The sequence below is a fragment of the Arvicanthis niloticus genome, chromosome 2, assembly GCF_011762505.2.
Source record: "Arvicanthis niloticus isolate mArvNil1 chromosome 2, mArvNil1.pat.X, whole genome shotgun sequence".
NCBI classification, from domain to species: domain Eukaryota; kingdom Metazoa; phylum Chordata; class Mammalia; order Rodentia; family Muridae; genus Arvicanthis; species Arvicanthis niloticus.
The window spans coordinates 52,677,010-52,692,489 of NC_047659.1; the positions used below are offsets into that span (position 1 = coordinate 52,677,010).

At 39.4% G+C, this 15,480-nt stretch overlaps 1 protein-coding gene across 3 annotated transcripts in view; it reads right to left on the reverse strand.

Annotated features, from left to right (window-relative positions):
• Positions 1-11,915: 11,915 nt before the first annotated feature.
• Sestd1 (SEC14 and spectrin domain containing 1) overlaps positions 11,916-15,480 on the reverse strand; it is an 89,179-nt gene continuing 85,614 nt past the window's right edge. For all 3 annotated transcript variants that reach the window (XM_034495506.2, XM_034495505.2, XM_076928945.1), the window contains 2 exons: positions 13,868-13,989; positions 11,916-12,629 (listed from right to left, as the gene is read on the reverse strand). In XM_034495506.2, coding sequence (XP_034351397.1) covers positions 12,500-12,629; positions 13,868-13,989 — 252 coding nt within the window. In that variant the 3' untranslated portion in view covers positions 11,916-12,499. The remainder of the gene's footprint in view (positions 12,630-13,867; positions 13,990-15,480) is intronic.

Below are 15,480 nucleotides of genomic sequence, written 5' to 3' on the forward strand. Positions count from 1 at the left end.
CAAACAGAGCAGGCAAACCACGGGAACGAAGCAGAGTAAAACATGAAGTAAAATCTCTCTGCATTGACATCTGCAGACAGGCTGGCAAAAAGGACAATTTGGATGCTTTTCTTAATGATTTTTCTTCTAACCTTTAGGAAGGTATGGAGTATCATGGTCAAGGCAGTGGCCCATTACAGCCAAACTCAAGTATGAATTCAAACCTTTTTTGTTTTGTTTTAGAAACAAAGCTTTTAGATTAAAGAATTAAAAACAAGATCTTGATTGAAAAGGTATATTTCAGGATGACAGTTATGTGTTTTATTTAGAATTCCATCTCATAACTAGATTTAGATTTTCAAGTTTGTAGACTACGATAGAACCATTTCATGGCGAATTGCATGGTAGAATTCTTGTCTTCAGCATCAGGACACACCACACCTACTTTGGACCCCTGCCCTCAGTCTCCTGTCCCTCACTGTCTAAAAACCTGGCATCACAGAAGAGCTGTCTTTACAGCCTAGGGCACTGGCTCATGCTGGCAGCCTGAGGCCTGTCCTAGGCGAAGCTACACTGGAGGATCCTGGACAGACGCGGAGCTCTCCATCTGGAGAATGGACTCTCATGGCAAATCTGCCAGTCTTCTGTTCTCACCTTCCCAACATTGTGCTTGTTATACCTTAAGGAAAAGCCTCCTAATTAGGGGTCAGATCGGCACTACTCAAAAAATGCTTAATGGCATTTTAAAGTCTATTCAAATACCCATTTCCCTTAAAAATCAACAAAACACCACATGGTTTCCAAGAATTTGGGATGTATATCCCTGACTTTCATGCCAGGAAACCTTGAGGAAGAAGACAGGTCTCTTCCCTCAGAGACTTTATGTCCAGAAATTCACAAGGAAATAGTAATGCAGGCACTGACTACGAACCAGCTACTCACTAAACGCCTTACAGATCCCTCCTTTAATTCCCAGGAAAGAAGCACTTCTCTTCTTGCTCTCCTTTGGTTGAGGACACTGACCCAGATACATTAAATAACTTCTCTGCAACTACAAGGTGCCTAAGGTTTAACCCAGGTTAACAGGATGCCCAAAGCAGGAGTCTTACCCAAAGGCTCTAAATCATGGAAACTCAGTTTGTTTCATTTGTGTCTTATTGTCTGGGGCAACCTATTTTGAATAAGTCTCAAACTATAAAAAATTGAAATTAATCAAATTTTAAAAATTGTAAAAATACTGCCTCAATTCAAGAGGCATCTAGGCAAACTTGTAAATTCTTTTGACCCAGCTGTAACTGACAAGTTGTAGTGAGAATTTTGGTTTCTTTAAAAAAAAAAAAAAAAAGGTATGTTATAAAAATATGTTTTTGTCTTAATCCCAGTGGGTTAAGAGGCTACTTCATAGAAGGCAATTCTGATTTGCCTCACGTACTAGCAGGGGTGTGATAATTGCTCAGCTTAGGTAGTTTAATTCTAGGGACTGTGGAGAGGGGATAAATGTCAGAAGCCTGACAGAGATTGGGACACTCTGAGAAGAAGGCAGCTTCTCCCTCTGCTGTTCCTGGTTATGTTGTTGCCATTTGAGTAAAAGAAATTGGAAATATCCTGACAATGAGGATTGGATTTGCCTGAGGAAACTCTAAGCCCCTCATCAGTGAGAAGTACTCTATGGAGGTCTATGCCCACATTTCCCTCTAACCTTCTTTCTCTCCTACCTCATGTTGGGGGGTTGGAAAGGGAATACAGGTATACAAATACAATAAAGTAACTCAAAAAATAGCAGCAACAAGTGGCTATGGTGTGCTGGTCCAGGACCTGAGTGTCTATTTCTCCTGTCAGTATTGGAGGTATTCCATTTTCTTTGTGTGCCTTGTTGATTCCATGGGATTTGACTCCAATGCGTTTTGCCTTTTACAAGCAAAAGTGTTACTGTAAATGTTCTTGAAAACACACTGTGGGATTAGCTGTCATTATCACCTTCTCAGAACGATCCTGCAGTCCCTCCATTTTTTTCTTCCTTTCCAGTTGTAGCTGGTTCTTTTCCCTCTGCATTCTGTGGCCTTCTCCAGATCTCTGTGTGTGCTGTGAACTGCTTTGCCCCCCCCCCCCCCCCCCCCCGCTTTTACCTTAGCTTTATCTAATCATAGAATTCTCCATTCCCACCGATCTGCTAGCACCTATATGGAAAGCCATGTGGTACTGGCAAGGGAACAACAAACTGATTAACAGATCGGAATAGCCAGTGTAGCTGTGGACCAGGGATTTACAAACTCAACATAATTTCAAGGACTGCCAGCAGTTAATGGGAGGGATAAACTATTCAATATGTGATGTTCAGAACATTTGATATTAGTAAAAATAAAACCTAGCATCTATCTCCACCTTGTACAATACACCAGACCTACTTATGGCTGTAAGATGTAGGAGGAGCTAAGGTGGGAGGAGTAAGGAGAGGAAGAGGAGTAAGGAGAGGAAGAGGAGAAAGAAGAGGAGGAGCTGGGGAGACGGATGAGAGAGAAGGGAATGTGGAAGCAGATGTGCACGCGTCTCTGGCAGTCAAAGATAGTTGGTATATCTAGGTTGGGTATTGGGTTACACCTCTGATTGTATGGGCATCTTGTTATTGAGCATTACCAAACATATAAAGTCTTTGGATTATCTAAGAATTCGAGTCTCATTTGTACTGAGCCCACATGGATGGTGGGATGGTCTGGGCTCAGCCAAGCATTGTGGAGACAGCATGGTAGATCAGCAGAGCCATCTCCCACATTGGCGTCTCGTGGGTGGCAGGGCTGGTGTCTCTGACCTGAGCGGGCAGCCTGAGGTGAGTAGCAGAGGTACAGCTTCAGCGGCTCGTGGCTGAGGGCCTTGGCTAGTCGGGAACATGGCGGCTGATTAAGAAAAGCCAGATTGAATGCTGCCATTCGCAATAGTAAGAGATGCAAAAGTGGAGACTGTACAGAAGGAACAAAACTCAGGCTAAAGGATTTTTAAGTATTCAAGCCATGTAAAAATTCCAGAGGTCCCACAGACACGTGAATGCGAATATCACTAAACTTCATTCACAAACACAGACTAAACAACAAACTGGGGGAAATGCATGCTACCAATATGATGTATTAATACTTTTATGAAAAGTTTCTTCAAAGAAGAAAAATGCTGGCTCTAAAGGATTAGTATAGAAAAAAACAGTTAAGTCGCCAGTGGGAGGCACAGTGGCTGCTGCTAATCAGTACCCTGTTTTCAGTTAATCATGTGAATACATCTGTTCTGTTTAAGATTTGAAAAGACTTTTAAAAAATTAAAAATCTCTATGCTGAAAATAAAATTCATGTTGGGTGCTGGAGCATGGTGAAGGGAGTATGAACTTGCCCATCCTGTGGGAGAATAATAATTCAGCATGTCACATGCCAAGGAATATACATAACTCTGTATCAATGAATGTTTCTACCTTCAGCACCCTCAAGATTAAATGCCACCAGAATAGTAAATAGAGGCCATTGATCACTACAGCATCGTTTAGAACAGTGAAGAGGAACATGCATAAAACCACCAAGTTTCCTAAATAGTGGTCTCAATGTATCATCAAATGTTAGCATTGGCTTGCACAGGAAACAATTGTTCATAGATGACGTCTATGATGTAAGGACAATGATGGGGAGTAAGCTGTGTATACATGCATTATGCAAAACACAAAGAAATGCACAAAATGTTAGCTGCATGATCCTTGCATTGATAGGTTGCAGGAAGTTTTTACTTTCTTTACATTTCTCAGTTGTCTATTGTATGTTTAGATATAGTAGTTAAATGTTTGTCTTTACACAGGATTTTAACAGAATAAATTATAAAGGAATTAACTTTCTCTAGTTGTACACAACTATCACTGATTCAAGATAGTAAAAAAAATGCATTATCTTCCAGATAATGGTAATCTAATAAATACACAATATCTGAAATCCCTAGAAATATGTAACACGCTTCTCAAAAATGCCACCTATCAGCACTAACTGGCCTGAAATTTCCTGTGTAGAGTAGGCTGGATTCAAATTCAGATCTGCCTGCCTTGTCTCCTGGGTGCTAGGATTAAACGTTTGTGCCACCATGCTGGGCAAACTCTGTACTTTCATATTTAAAAAACTTAACTGATAAGACAATTGAATTGTTGGATATCTCTGTGGTTCAATATTTGTCTCTTATGCAGGAAGCCCTGGGTTGGGCTATTAGTAACACATGGATGGTATGAAAATCAACATATTTATTTACAAAGGCTACTCTAGGACCCTTCAATTCAAAGTGTGAAAGCCAAATATGGTGGTGCAGGGCTGTAATCTTAGCACTTGGGAGGTGGACAGAGGAGAATCAGGAATTCAAAGCCAGCTCAGCCAAGTGTTTGAAGCCAACAAGGATTTTGTTAGACTTTATCTCAAAAACAAGACCAATACTCTCAACTGTGTATCATTTGCAAGGTATAAACACAGAACCCCAGATCTTATTCCAGACTCACTGAATCTGAATCTGCATTTTCATAAGCTCTCCAGTTGACCTTGGGAACACTGAAGCTTCTCACTGACTTGAGTCTCTGATTCTGTTTCTAACTATATCTACATTGTGACTATGAACAATAATCCATTTTTATACCCTACTCTCTTAGCCATCTCAGAGGGCTCTCTATGGTCTATGAGCTCTATAAACTTTTTTAAAGAACACAGCAGCAATTAATGGTGTATGATCTAAAATCAGTAGCCAGACCCACCATTCAGAACTTACCATTATTAATTGTAATGAGATTTCTAGCTCATCCTACAAAAGCTTACATAATCCATAGAGTAAAAGGGAAGCACCCATATCTTAGCCAATTGTTTTAGTGATTGTTTTTGATGCTCCCCACTCCAACAGAAGAGTCTACAAGCCTGGTTCTGTCATCAATACAGGACCTGTCATTAATGGTAGTTTCAGTAACAACCTATAGGCTCACATGTTTGAATACTTAGACCCCAGGTGGTGCAACTGTTTGGAAGGAACAGGAGGTATATCCTTGGAGGACACTAGGGGTGGGCTTTAAAAAAAACTTGGTGCCATTCCAAGTATGTTCTCTGTCTCCCCTTATAGTTAAAAGATGTGAGCTTTGAGCTGATGCTTAACCTCCTAAAACTATAAGCCAAAAAATAAAGTCTTTTTTCATAAGTTGACTTGGTTATGGTGTCTTACCTTAGCAATAAAAAATTAACTAATATATTCATAGATGTAACAATTTGTGTAGATAACTGGTAGGGCAGGTAGGTCTCAGAATGTTCTAAACATAAGACAGACAGAGATATAAAAAGGTTGATACTAAGCTATACAGTCTTTTCTTTTGTGAACATCGACCACAGAGGATTTGAAACAACTTTATGGATCAAGTCTTTACTAGGAAATCTAGAATGTTGAGTCTCTATGGCACTTGGCAAAGATGATTGGGTTGTTAGAGTTGAGAAAGAAACCTCTATCTTCTAAAGAATCTACATTTTCTTTTGTTTTATAAAAAATGTTTAGAAAATACTGGTCAAAAATTGACTTTAAAAAATAATTAAAATACAGTTAAAGATGTAAAACTTATCAGATTATGTTGTAAAGACCAGTAATGAGTAAATTCTCCCTAGATTTTATGAACAATCTTTATTTACAGAAATCAAACTTGTCCAATAACAACATGGCAAAGAAATACATATGAAAATCTGCTGCCATTGTATTTTTATGGTTTTATTGCATATTTACAATGTGGGCACATTATAAGGATATACAGTAGAAGCCAAATTTCCCAGCCCTTAAAAATCCTATAGGAAAGGTTAGATAAATCACACACAGGTATTTGAACATGGGTATTGGAACCATATATATGATCATAATTTCACAGGTGAATATCATCTAATAGAACAGAATATGAGGATAATACACGGTAGAAAAAAGTCACCCAAGTATGAAACTAACAAAGTTGGGCTGAAAAGATAAAGACTATGACATTTAAAGGCTAGAATGTCTACAAAACATACCTATCTGCTATGTAAAATGTGAGGTAGAGTTCTTCCCATCCCATTGTCTGCTTTCCTGACCACACTGGGCACTTCCCTGCATAGGTGTCTTTCTCACGCTGTGGTACCAGGAACTGACTCCTGTATATGTTCTTGGCATTTTATTCTGCCCCCTCTACTTCCATCATAAAGTGTTCTTTATTTAACTCAGTGATGTGTCTTATGTTACTTACTGAAAGTGGGTGGTAAATGTAACATAATTGAGCTAGTGCTGTTTCTTCTAGCTAATAAATTAGCATGCTTAGAGAGCCTAGCCTCTCATAGAGTGGAGCTAATTCTAAACTTTCACGTCTGAGGAACCGCTCTGGGGAGCTGTTTTGTGACAGACAGCATCCCTTTCCTCAAATACCACCTAACCACATTCAAATATGAGTGACATCATTTCTACCCACAACTTCTTTTACTATTTCAACATGGGAATCAGAAAAATTGTTTACAACTTTTTACACACCCAAAATATAAAAATCAGGGCACAGAACAACCATACTGGGGAAAAAGAATGATAGTTTCTTTTTTAAAATCGCTCTGCAAGCCAGCAATTCTAAGAATTTACTCATGAACAGACAAATAACTATATTCATACAGATGTTCTTAATAACGAGCATTGCAGCTTTGCTCATAACTGGCAGTCCTAGAAACAGCCCAGTTAGCCAACAGGAAAGTGGGAAAGCAAGTGGCAATATACAATCACTGGGACAACACTTAGCAATAAAATAGGGATGAATTAATAATATACCAAGTCCATGAATAAACCTCCCAAATATTACAGTCGTAAAGAAGCCTTGATGTGTGAAGTTAATTAAAATAAGTTCTAAAAGTAAAACAATCTAACTTACAGTACAAAGGAAGAACGATGCTTGACATTTGGGGACAGTGATGAATGAGAAGGGGGAACTTCCTAGAGTGGTAGATGTCTCTTTTTGTAGCACACCATGTAATTATGAAACAGACCATGGGAATGGTCTGTGTATGTCCATTCCATGAATGCAATCTTATGCCAAAAGAAAGCAGATATGGAGCCCTTGCAAGTGAGAAACATGCTAAGGTATTTAGATGAAAGCATGGAGAGATCTGCAGTTTCAGATCCATCAAAAAATAACCTGGATAGACGGAGCGGCATGTGGCAATGCAAGTGTAACTAATACCGAGGATGAGGATGCTATGAAGTTATTTAAAGTTTTACAGACTTAAAATTTTTATAGTAAAACTTTGGGAAACAGAAGTTTTGACATTTACCCCCCCCCCCACTCCAAACACTCTTCCAACATGAATGACCAAATACTTCTATGTGCCAATTTAGAAAATTAAGTTTCTCTTCAGAGTGTTAGGTGAGCAATGCAGCTCCCAAATCTACTCTTAACTGCCCAAGTGATACTTAGATCTTCTCACAACTCTGAAGAACTACATCTACCCTGATGTAGTTCCCTGAGCAACTTCACTGGCTGAGAAAACTAACACCTGAGCTAAGATGCAGATACACTCTTCAGAGATTAAGCAACCATAAGAATGGTCAGAGCTCCATCTTATAAACGAAAACAGTCAGGAAAATAAGAGATGAAAGATGTGATATAGTGGACAGGCAGTCTTCAACCTTCAAAGAGAGACAGACCTATGTAGTCACCCTGAGGACTCTGCATTGGATTTGTAAACACTTGTTAAGACGCTCCCTCAAGATTCAGTAGGAACCAGCTTCAGAGTGCAACACCCTGTCGGACACACTGTTCCACATGTCTCTCTTCAAACTCTTGAAACTCTGCTCTTGATACTTGACAGTAACCATTTTTAGCCATGTTTGGAATTCCTGTATCATGACACACAAGAATTATATACTGCATCTTGTCTCATTAAGAGTTCTCATAAAAATAATCATGAATCTATGAAACACTTATTCACCAGCATTCAAAATATTTAGTTTCAGTGCTGGCTTTCTTGTTCTCTTGAAGATCTACATGTCCTAGCACAGGTTCTGCCTCTTCCTAGAGTGTACAGAGTAGTGTTTATTCTCAAGTTTGCTTTTAACTACTGCTGCAGCATTAACTCATACTGAGCATCACCAACACAAAGTGGTGCTCTCATGGCACACCTTCACGTCTAAGCTCTATTACAGGACCAGTCTTTCACTGCCGGAGTCTGTCAAACTGCCTTTTCTCTAACCAAAGTCAGCACTAATGGTTGTCTCAAGTCCTGTTTACCTCAGTACTGAGAGATCCCACAAATATCCTCAGATGTATGCTCTTGTTTTTTATAGCTTGTTCCTTTCTCAATACACTCCAACCATACCTTTCTTTGGCTTGTTAACTAATGGAGTAAATGGAGTTGTCTCATGCCCTGTCAAACACAACATAGATGCCATTTGTGTCTTGTCTTCTATCTTACTGTTCTAACATCTTCCCACAGCAGGGTATTTGTCAGCTTTAAAGCTTCATTATACTGATGAGGGCACCAGCTCCACCCTCAGGATGTAACGCACATTTCCTTATCCACTGGTGAGATGGGGGTGGAGGTGAAGAGTGTAGAGATGAAGGGCATAGGGCTTTGTGAGCTAGGGTAGGGGTGAAAGACTAGGGGTGAAGGGAAAAAGGTGAAGGGAAGGGGTGAAAAAGAGGGTATGGAGCAGAGGAGATAAACAGTGTGTCCTCTCTACCACTCCCCGAGTGTCACTTGAGACAGAGCAAGATTAAAGAATACTATTTTCTACCTGAAAGATTATAGCAATGATACTATCCACTGTATATTACCCTTGAGTTTTCAATACTTCTGTAAATGATTACATTTTGTTATTGAAATTGATGATTTACACATTTCATATTTTAGAGTCTCGGCGATATTCATTGACATATAGTGATTCTGAGAAATCAAGAAGTGTCAAATGGTATTCACTTGATTCCACCAAGATATTTATTGGCTACATGTAAGAAAATACTTTCTGCTCTCAAGCAACAATGTTTATGTCTAGAATTGAAAGTTAATATTGGTGCCGTTTGGCTTTCTTCCCACCATCTTTTTAAATCCTGGAACGCTTTTCCTTTGGGTGCTTAATCAAAGATAGCACCATTGCACAAGTCTTATTATGGATAATAGCCTATTTATGGATACTTATTTCAGCCTATACCTTCTCTACAAACTCATAGCATCAGCTATGGTATCTTTAGTTCTTAGCATCGTGTTTTTATTATGACTCAGTGTGCTTTGGGTAGGATGCGAGACATGCTTAAGAACCCACAACCTCTTCTGACAAGTACTTCTAGCAAATGGAAGAAGGCTGATGGTCTCTACCAAAGTCTACTGTGCAGTGGGATGCATTCACCCAGCCTAGTAAGCATACCACACATGCAAAGGGGTTAGAGGAGAAAATAAGATGTGCTTAGCAACTTGTCATGTTCTCACTGAGAATACGTCACTATACTAACGGCATACCATACATCAATGGAGAGTAATGCAGTGACGGACACATTACGAGTAGGTAACATTCCCGGGCCACTTTTAATCGCAGTCAAGTATGAGATCCAGCCCAGGCTCCTGGACTGAATGGCAGCTAACAGGCTGAGCTCTCACCAATATCACTAATGACTCCCCTGTAAAACAAGGTCAAAACGATGAGAACTGGGAATGCAGCCAAACTGGTCTCAAAGGAAGTTATCGTCTTTGCATCAGAGCTCTGCCGAGTCAGAAATGTACTAAGAAAAGACATCAAATTGCCATTGTCTGCTAAGTTTACACAGGAACAAAGATAGGCATAGGCAAAAAAAAAAAAAAAAAAAAAAGCCAGACACAAAAGTTACCCAGCTAACATGTCAGTCAACCTCCAGGAAGGACTAAAATAATGCAGGTGGCTGCTGCATTGAACCAGTAAAAAGGAAGTATTTCTTTTTAATGTCATTTGTAGGTCAATGTCAATGTGAGTATTAATATAACAAAGGCTGAGGTTTCAAACAAACTGAAGTCACCTCCTTCATCTGTCCTCTAACTGAACTGTGACCACATGAGGAAAGTCAGTTTTGGGCATTGCTGGGTTTTTATTCATAACTCTTGTATAAAGATACATGCAGAGAAAGGGGTCCACATTTGCCAAAGAAGAGAAACTATGTTCCTTCTGCATATCTAGCTTCATTTGACTATTCAAGTCATATATGGCATTTCCATGTTTTGTCTTACTTCATTTTTTGCAAGAAAGAGGACTTAAGGTATATGAAAATTAACTCCTTTGATTTATGCATCCATGAGCTGATGGCATAATTACCAAGTCAAATAAAAATACTGACAATGCTGAAATGCAGTAAAAAGAAATAGATACTGAATATAAAGAAACAAACATCTAAAAGTTACATGTCTAAGGATCTAAAACATCAGACACATTCTATGGATGCAGATTTACAAGTCAGTCCTAACTCTAGGGGAAAAAACAAACAAACAGTGTTTAAATACACCTCAGACTACAGTAGTGGAGAGATAACTACTAATTCTTACAAAGGAACACAGGTGTGGGACTGAGCATGTTACACACAAGGAAAAGTGTGTAACAACACAATACATGTGGGACAAGAGTCAGCTCCCAAAAGGACCTTATGGCGTAACAGGAAAGGGTTAGCACCGTCATGAAGACTGAAGAAAGAATCACAGAAACCCCTAAGCACAGGAGGAAATCCCTCAAAGAGGGTTATCAAGTACAGAAAGAACTTCTGCATGGTCTCAGAGGCAGTGTAAAGTCATGGAGAGCAGCTGGATTTTGCCCTGGACATTGTGGCACCATTAATCAAAACTACTCCAGGAAGAAAAGCAAGTATGATAAGTCTTTCATTTAGGAGGAAATGACAGGGAGTCAGCTGAAAGCCATGCATTTCAGCTAAGACATGAAATGCAGGACACTAGGGATGGGATGCCTGATGAGACAAAGCTGAGGACAGCAGCACAATGCGCATGTACAACAGACATATTTTAAATGAGTCCTAAATGCGCCTTCACATGGTAGCAGAGTGTATCACTGAGGGATGGAACACTGTTCGGAAGAGATACTAGAAACGAGAGAAGACAGGTGATGTATCAGAGAGCAAAAACATTCAATTCGGTAACCAGAAGACTATGGCTGATTTTCAAAAGGACAGTTTCCTGTAAAGTGAGGTGTAAAGCTGACTGAAAGGTGTCAGAGAGTGAAGGATGAGGATGGATGGAATTCATCAAGGCTGGTAGAGAAGAAGGCTGGAGAAACTGGCTTTAGCATAGGAAGGTACATGAGTGTCTCCACAGACTGGAAAAATAAACCAGCATACAATTCTTTGCATAATTTTGTACTGATAAGCCCAGTTATTTTTTACCCTAAAATATATTCTAAAATTAAAATTAACACAATGTTAAATTATATACATTTTATAACTTAATACAAACATAAAAGCATTACTATTTTATGACAAATTTTATTTCTAAAGATCTGTACAGTTTCTGTGACTATACTTCAGGATGATTTTTGCCTCTAGTATCATGAGATATTAAATATTATTAATAATTTCTGCTTTAGTTCCAGAGTGATTACTGTGATATAAAAGATTACATTGAAGTAAGTATGCATACCTTCATCTTCAGCCCTCCTTCCCCACAGACAAAGTGTCTTCAGGGTAGTTAATATTTCGGACACCATTTTTCAAGAGAAAAATTTAAAATAGTATTCTATTGTTATGTTCTTAAAGGTCTAAATTGTTCTTCACAATAAACATGCTTGTTTTTTATTATATACACATGCATACATATGAAATTCTTGCCTAAAATACATGCATCCACCATTAAAAACAATGATTAACCCGTCCTTACAATCCTAAGAATGCCCTTTTAGTAAGGCACTCGTGTTTAGAATCAGGATGTAACTACCAAATTAAATAAGAGGTTTAAAGAAGATTTTTATTAAGCACAAACAACTTTTAATACATTATGAATACAATAGGAAAATGTCTTTCAGTGAATATGATATATCAAAGATCTGAAGGGTTTTCTTCATATAGACAATAAAAATAATCAATTTTAAAGAATTACAAAGTAAAACTTTGAGGACACCACTATTCACTAACAGTCTAACTATGGTCTAAATATCCTACATCACCTGGGGAAGAAGGGCAGCCATGTTTTATAGAGAATTCCTAAACTCTGATTAGCACCATTCAAAGCTTAGTATTGGTTGTTCGTCTACAAACTGACAAGTCAGGTACAGCGTGAAAGCAAGAACTCAGTGCGGTGGTTACGGTTCCTTCTTTTATGATACCAGGAGTCTACAGTCTCAAAGCATGTTATGTGATTATGCCTTGGTAGTCAAGAAATGTTAGCATTTAGAGAGAGACGTGTTGTGGGAAGAAAGAAGGCTTATCCTGCTGTGAATAGCATCTTAATGAGCTGTGGCTAACCCCGTAGTATGCCAACAGCAAAGATGTCTGGGCATATGACCTGTAGATCTGTGGGAGCTGGGGACATTAGCTCTCCGTGGTCACCAATTCAGGATGTCTCAGCTGCTGCCTTTTGAGACTGACCAATTTCATTCTGTCTCTGATGTGTTCTGCAGTAGAAGCCATGTCACTTGGACTCCCAAAATATTGTTCAGTTCTAAAATTAGAACACACAGAAATTACACAGGTTAATCCAAATTCATTTAACTATAACAGGTGCATAAAAGCAGATGTTATCATAAAATATGATATAACTTTTAAGTACGAACTAGTTCATCTGGGGCAGTGACTTGTACGTATGATCCAGTTCTGCTGGGATTGCTCTCTTGCTGCAGGTAAATCATATGACATTAAGCTACTTTTGACAGTTCAAATCCAGGTATCCCTAGAGATTTTCTCAGTGTAGACTATGAATGATGTTCTTCCAAGGGAATAAAATGGTAATTTTTTCAATAAGAATTCTAAATACTCACTGGAAGTTTGTGACATAGCAGTATGTCCCTTGTGTCTCATTTAAGTTCTGTTTATCTGCTTGGCTCCAAGAAGCTCCCCCCCCCCGCCCCCCCGGAGCTGTGACCTGAAAACACAATTCTCCCACCTGCAGCTGCAGCTGCAGCTGCAGTCACTGCTGGGAGCCCACTGCTTGGGCTCTAGCTTCTATCTTCTGCTCCATCATACTTCCACAAAGCAAGGATACCTTACTTCTACCTGATGGCTTGGTTTCTCTATTGTCTGAATTACATTTCCTTTGTCCTGCCTCTCAGTGATTCACTAGCAAGGTCTGTATCTCCAGGTATAAAACTCTTGATTCTTTTCCTGGCTTATTTTACCTTTAAAAATAAAAGGTAGGGTACAGACTAGGTCTTGGTAACTCCCCATATGAAGAGCCCAGTATGCCTTAGAGCCCGATGATAAGATGACAGGTTTGAAGATGGTCAGACCTGAGACTGTATCCTAAGTCCAACACCTAGAAAGTGGGAAACCCTGGTCTCTGGCTTACTCTGAGCCTCAGGTCCTTCAGTTCTAAATCACGAATAAGCTGGCTCTATCTGGATTAGCAATGAAGATGAAGAGCTGAAGCCACTTGACTGGTGCATCTCACTAGGTCTCAGTCCTTCCCCAACCCTCCCGCTCTGAATGAGGCTCACCATCTCAGAACTCCTAATAATCATCACAGCTAAGGCTCCAAGCCCATGGCTCAAACTAATCTGTGATCATCCATCAACAAGTTGTGAAGAGGCAAATCTAATGTCAGCAACACCAACTGTCACTGCTGCCAACAGTGATCTAGACTTCTTTTCAGTTTACACTGATTTACTGTAGGAGTGAAAACGTAGACCAAAATGAAAGTACTTAGCTTTCTAAAGGATAGATTGATAAGAACATGCACCATACCCATCGGGGTAAACCACGGGGATAGTGAGTCTATCCAGAAGTGATTTTCCAATTGCTTCGATTTCCTCAAACTGCTCCTCATCATTCATCGCTTCAGGCTCTTCTGGGCAGTCTTGCAAAATCTGTAGCAAACAGAGGGCAGCACCAATCAAGAAATGTAAAAGGGAATTAGCCCTGTGCAAACGTAAGCTGAAGAAGGTGTTTGGTTCCATGCTTAGTGTCTTTATGAGCATCACTGTACAAGACTAGTAAAGAAATGATAATCACAGATGAAGCATATCTCTAGTAAACATATATAATCAAAAGTACAAAACAATATCCGTTGGCTTCTAGGGAAAACTGCATGGAGTGCTATTTGGAAAGTGAATGGAATTTGTGCTTAAGAAAGAAATAATTTATCTATAGCTTATTAGGCAACCGTTTGCTAAACATTTAATGGGATGTTTGTTTAGCAAAGTCAAGTGTGACTGTCAGACAGACTCTGTTCTGAAGGAGCTTACAGACTTGAAAAGTCAAAGACACTAAGCTAAACCAATACAGAGCATGCAAATACACTTCTGTGAAGACCCGCCTAGCTCCTTTTATCTGTGATTTCATGGTTACAATTCAAATATAGGAAACTGTCCCATCTTTGAAGACCGTTTATTCTTTTGTTTTTTTTATTTAAAATTTCAAAATTCAGGGCTGGAGAGATAGCTCAGTGGTTAAGAGCACTGGCTGTTCCTTCAGAGGGCCCAGGTTCGATTCTCAGCATCCACATGGCAGCTCACACCTGTGTATAAGTCCCAATGCAGAGGATCCATTGCACCAGGTATGCATGTGGTACACGTGTCTGTGCATGCAGGCAAAATACCCCCAACACAAAATGTAACATAAATACATTTTTAAAAGAAAAGAAACACCAACTTTTAATTTAAATTTTATTTATTTTTATAAACCTTCTATAGAGTTCTTGATTTAAAAATATCCTCACACTTAAAAATAGTCTCCTCTTAAAAATATCCTCACACTTAAAAATAGCCCCAAGCCAGGGTGTGTGCTTCAGGCCCTGAGCTGGCTCCACAGGCATGCCCACCCTGTTCAAGGCCATTAAGCACAACGTTTGAGGTCTACACTTTTTTCTCAATGAGCCACATATTGTGTAACAACGAGAATGTTCACTAAAGTAATGAGTCGATGAACAAGTCAAGCTACCTCCTATCTCTCCTATCATCCTCATTAGGCCTTCGTTTGTCTGTGGTTTATTGTTCCAGGCTGGGTCTCTCTCTATGGCTCAGCCTGCCCTTGAACTTGTGATATTCCAACTTCATTTTCCAAAGGACTGAGACTACAGGTATGAACCAACATACTCGATGTCTGCAAAGGTCAGTGAGTGGCTGAGAGAATCAGTTATGGCCACTTCTAACAGTGCGCCTCAAACGTAAGACACTCAGTCTCTGAGGCTCCCTGTCTCACCTGCTCTGTCCTGCAGTGAAGCTGCAGCCGACACTTTCCACACGTTACTCCATAGTTAAAAATCCCTACATATAAATTCCTGCTGTGAGAGAACAACACAAAAGTAACTACCTAATTAAGTTTCCCTCTTGAACGGGATGTTCTCAGCTACTGTGAGG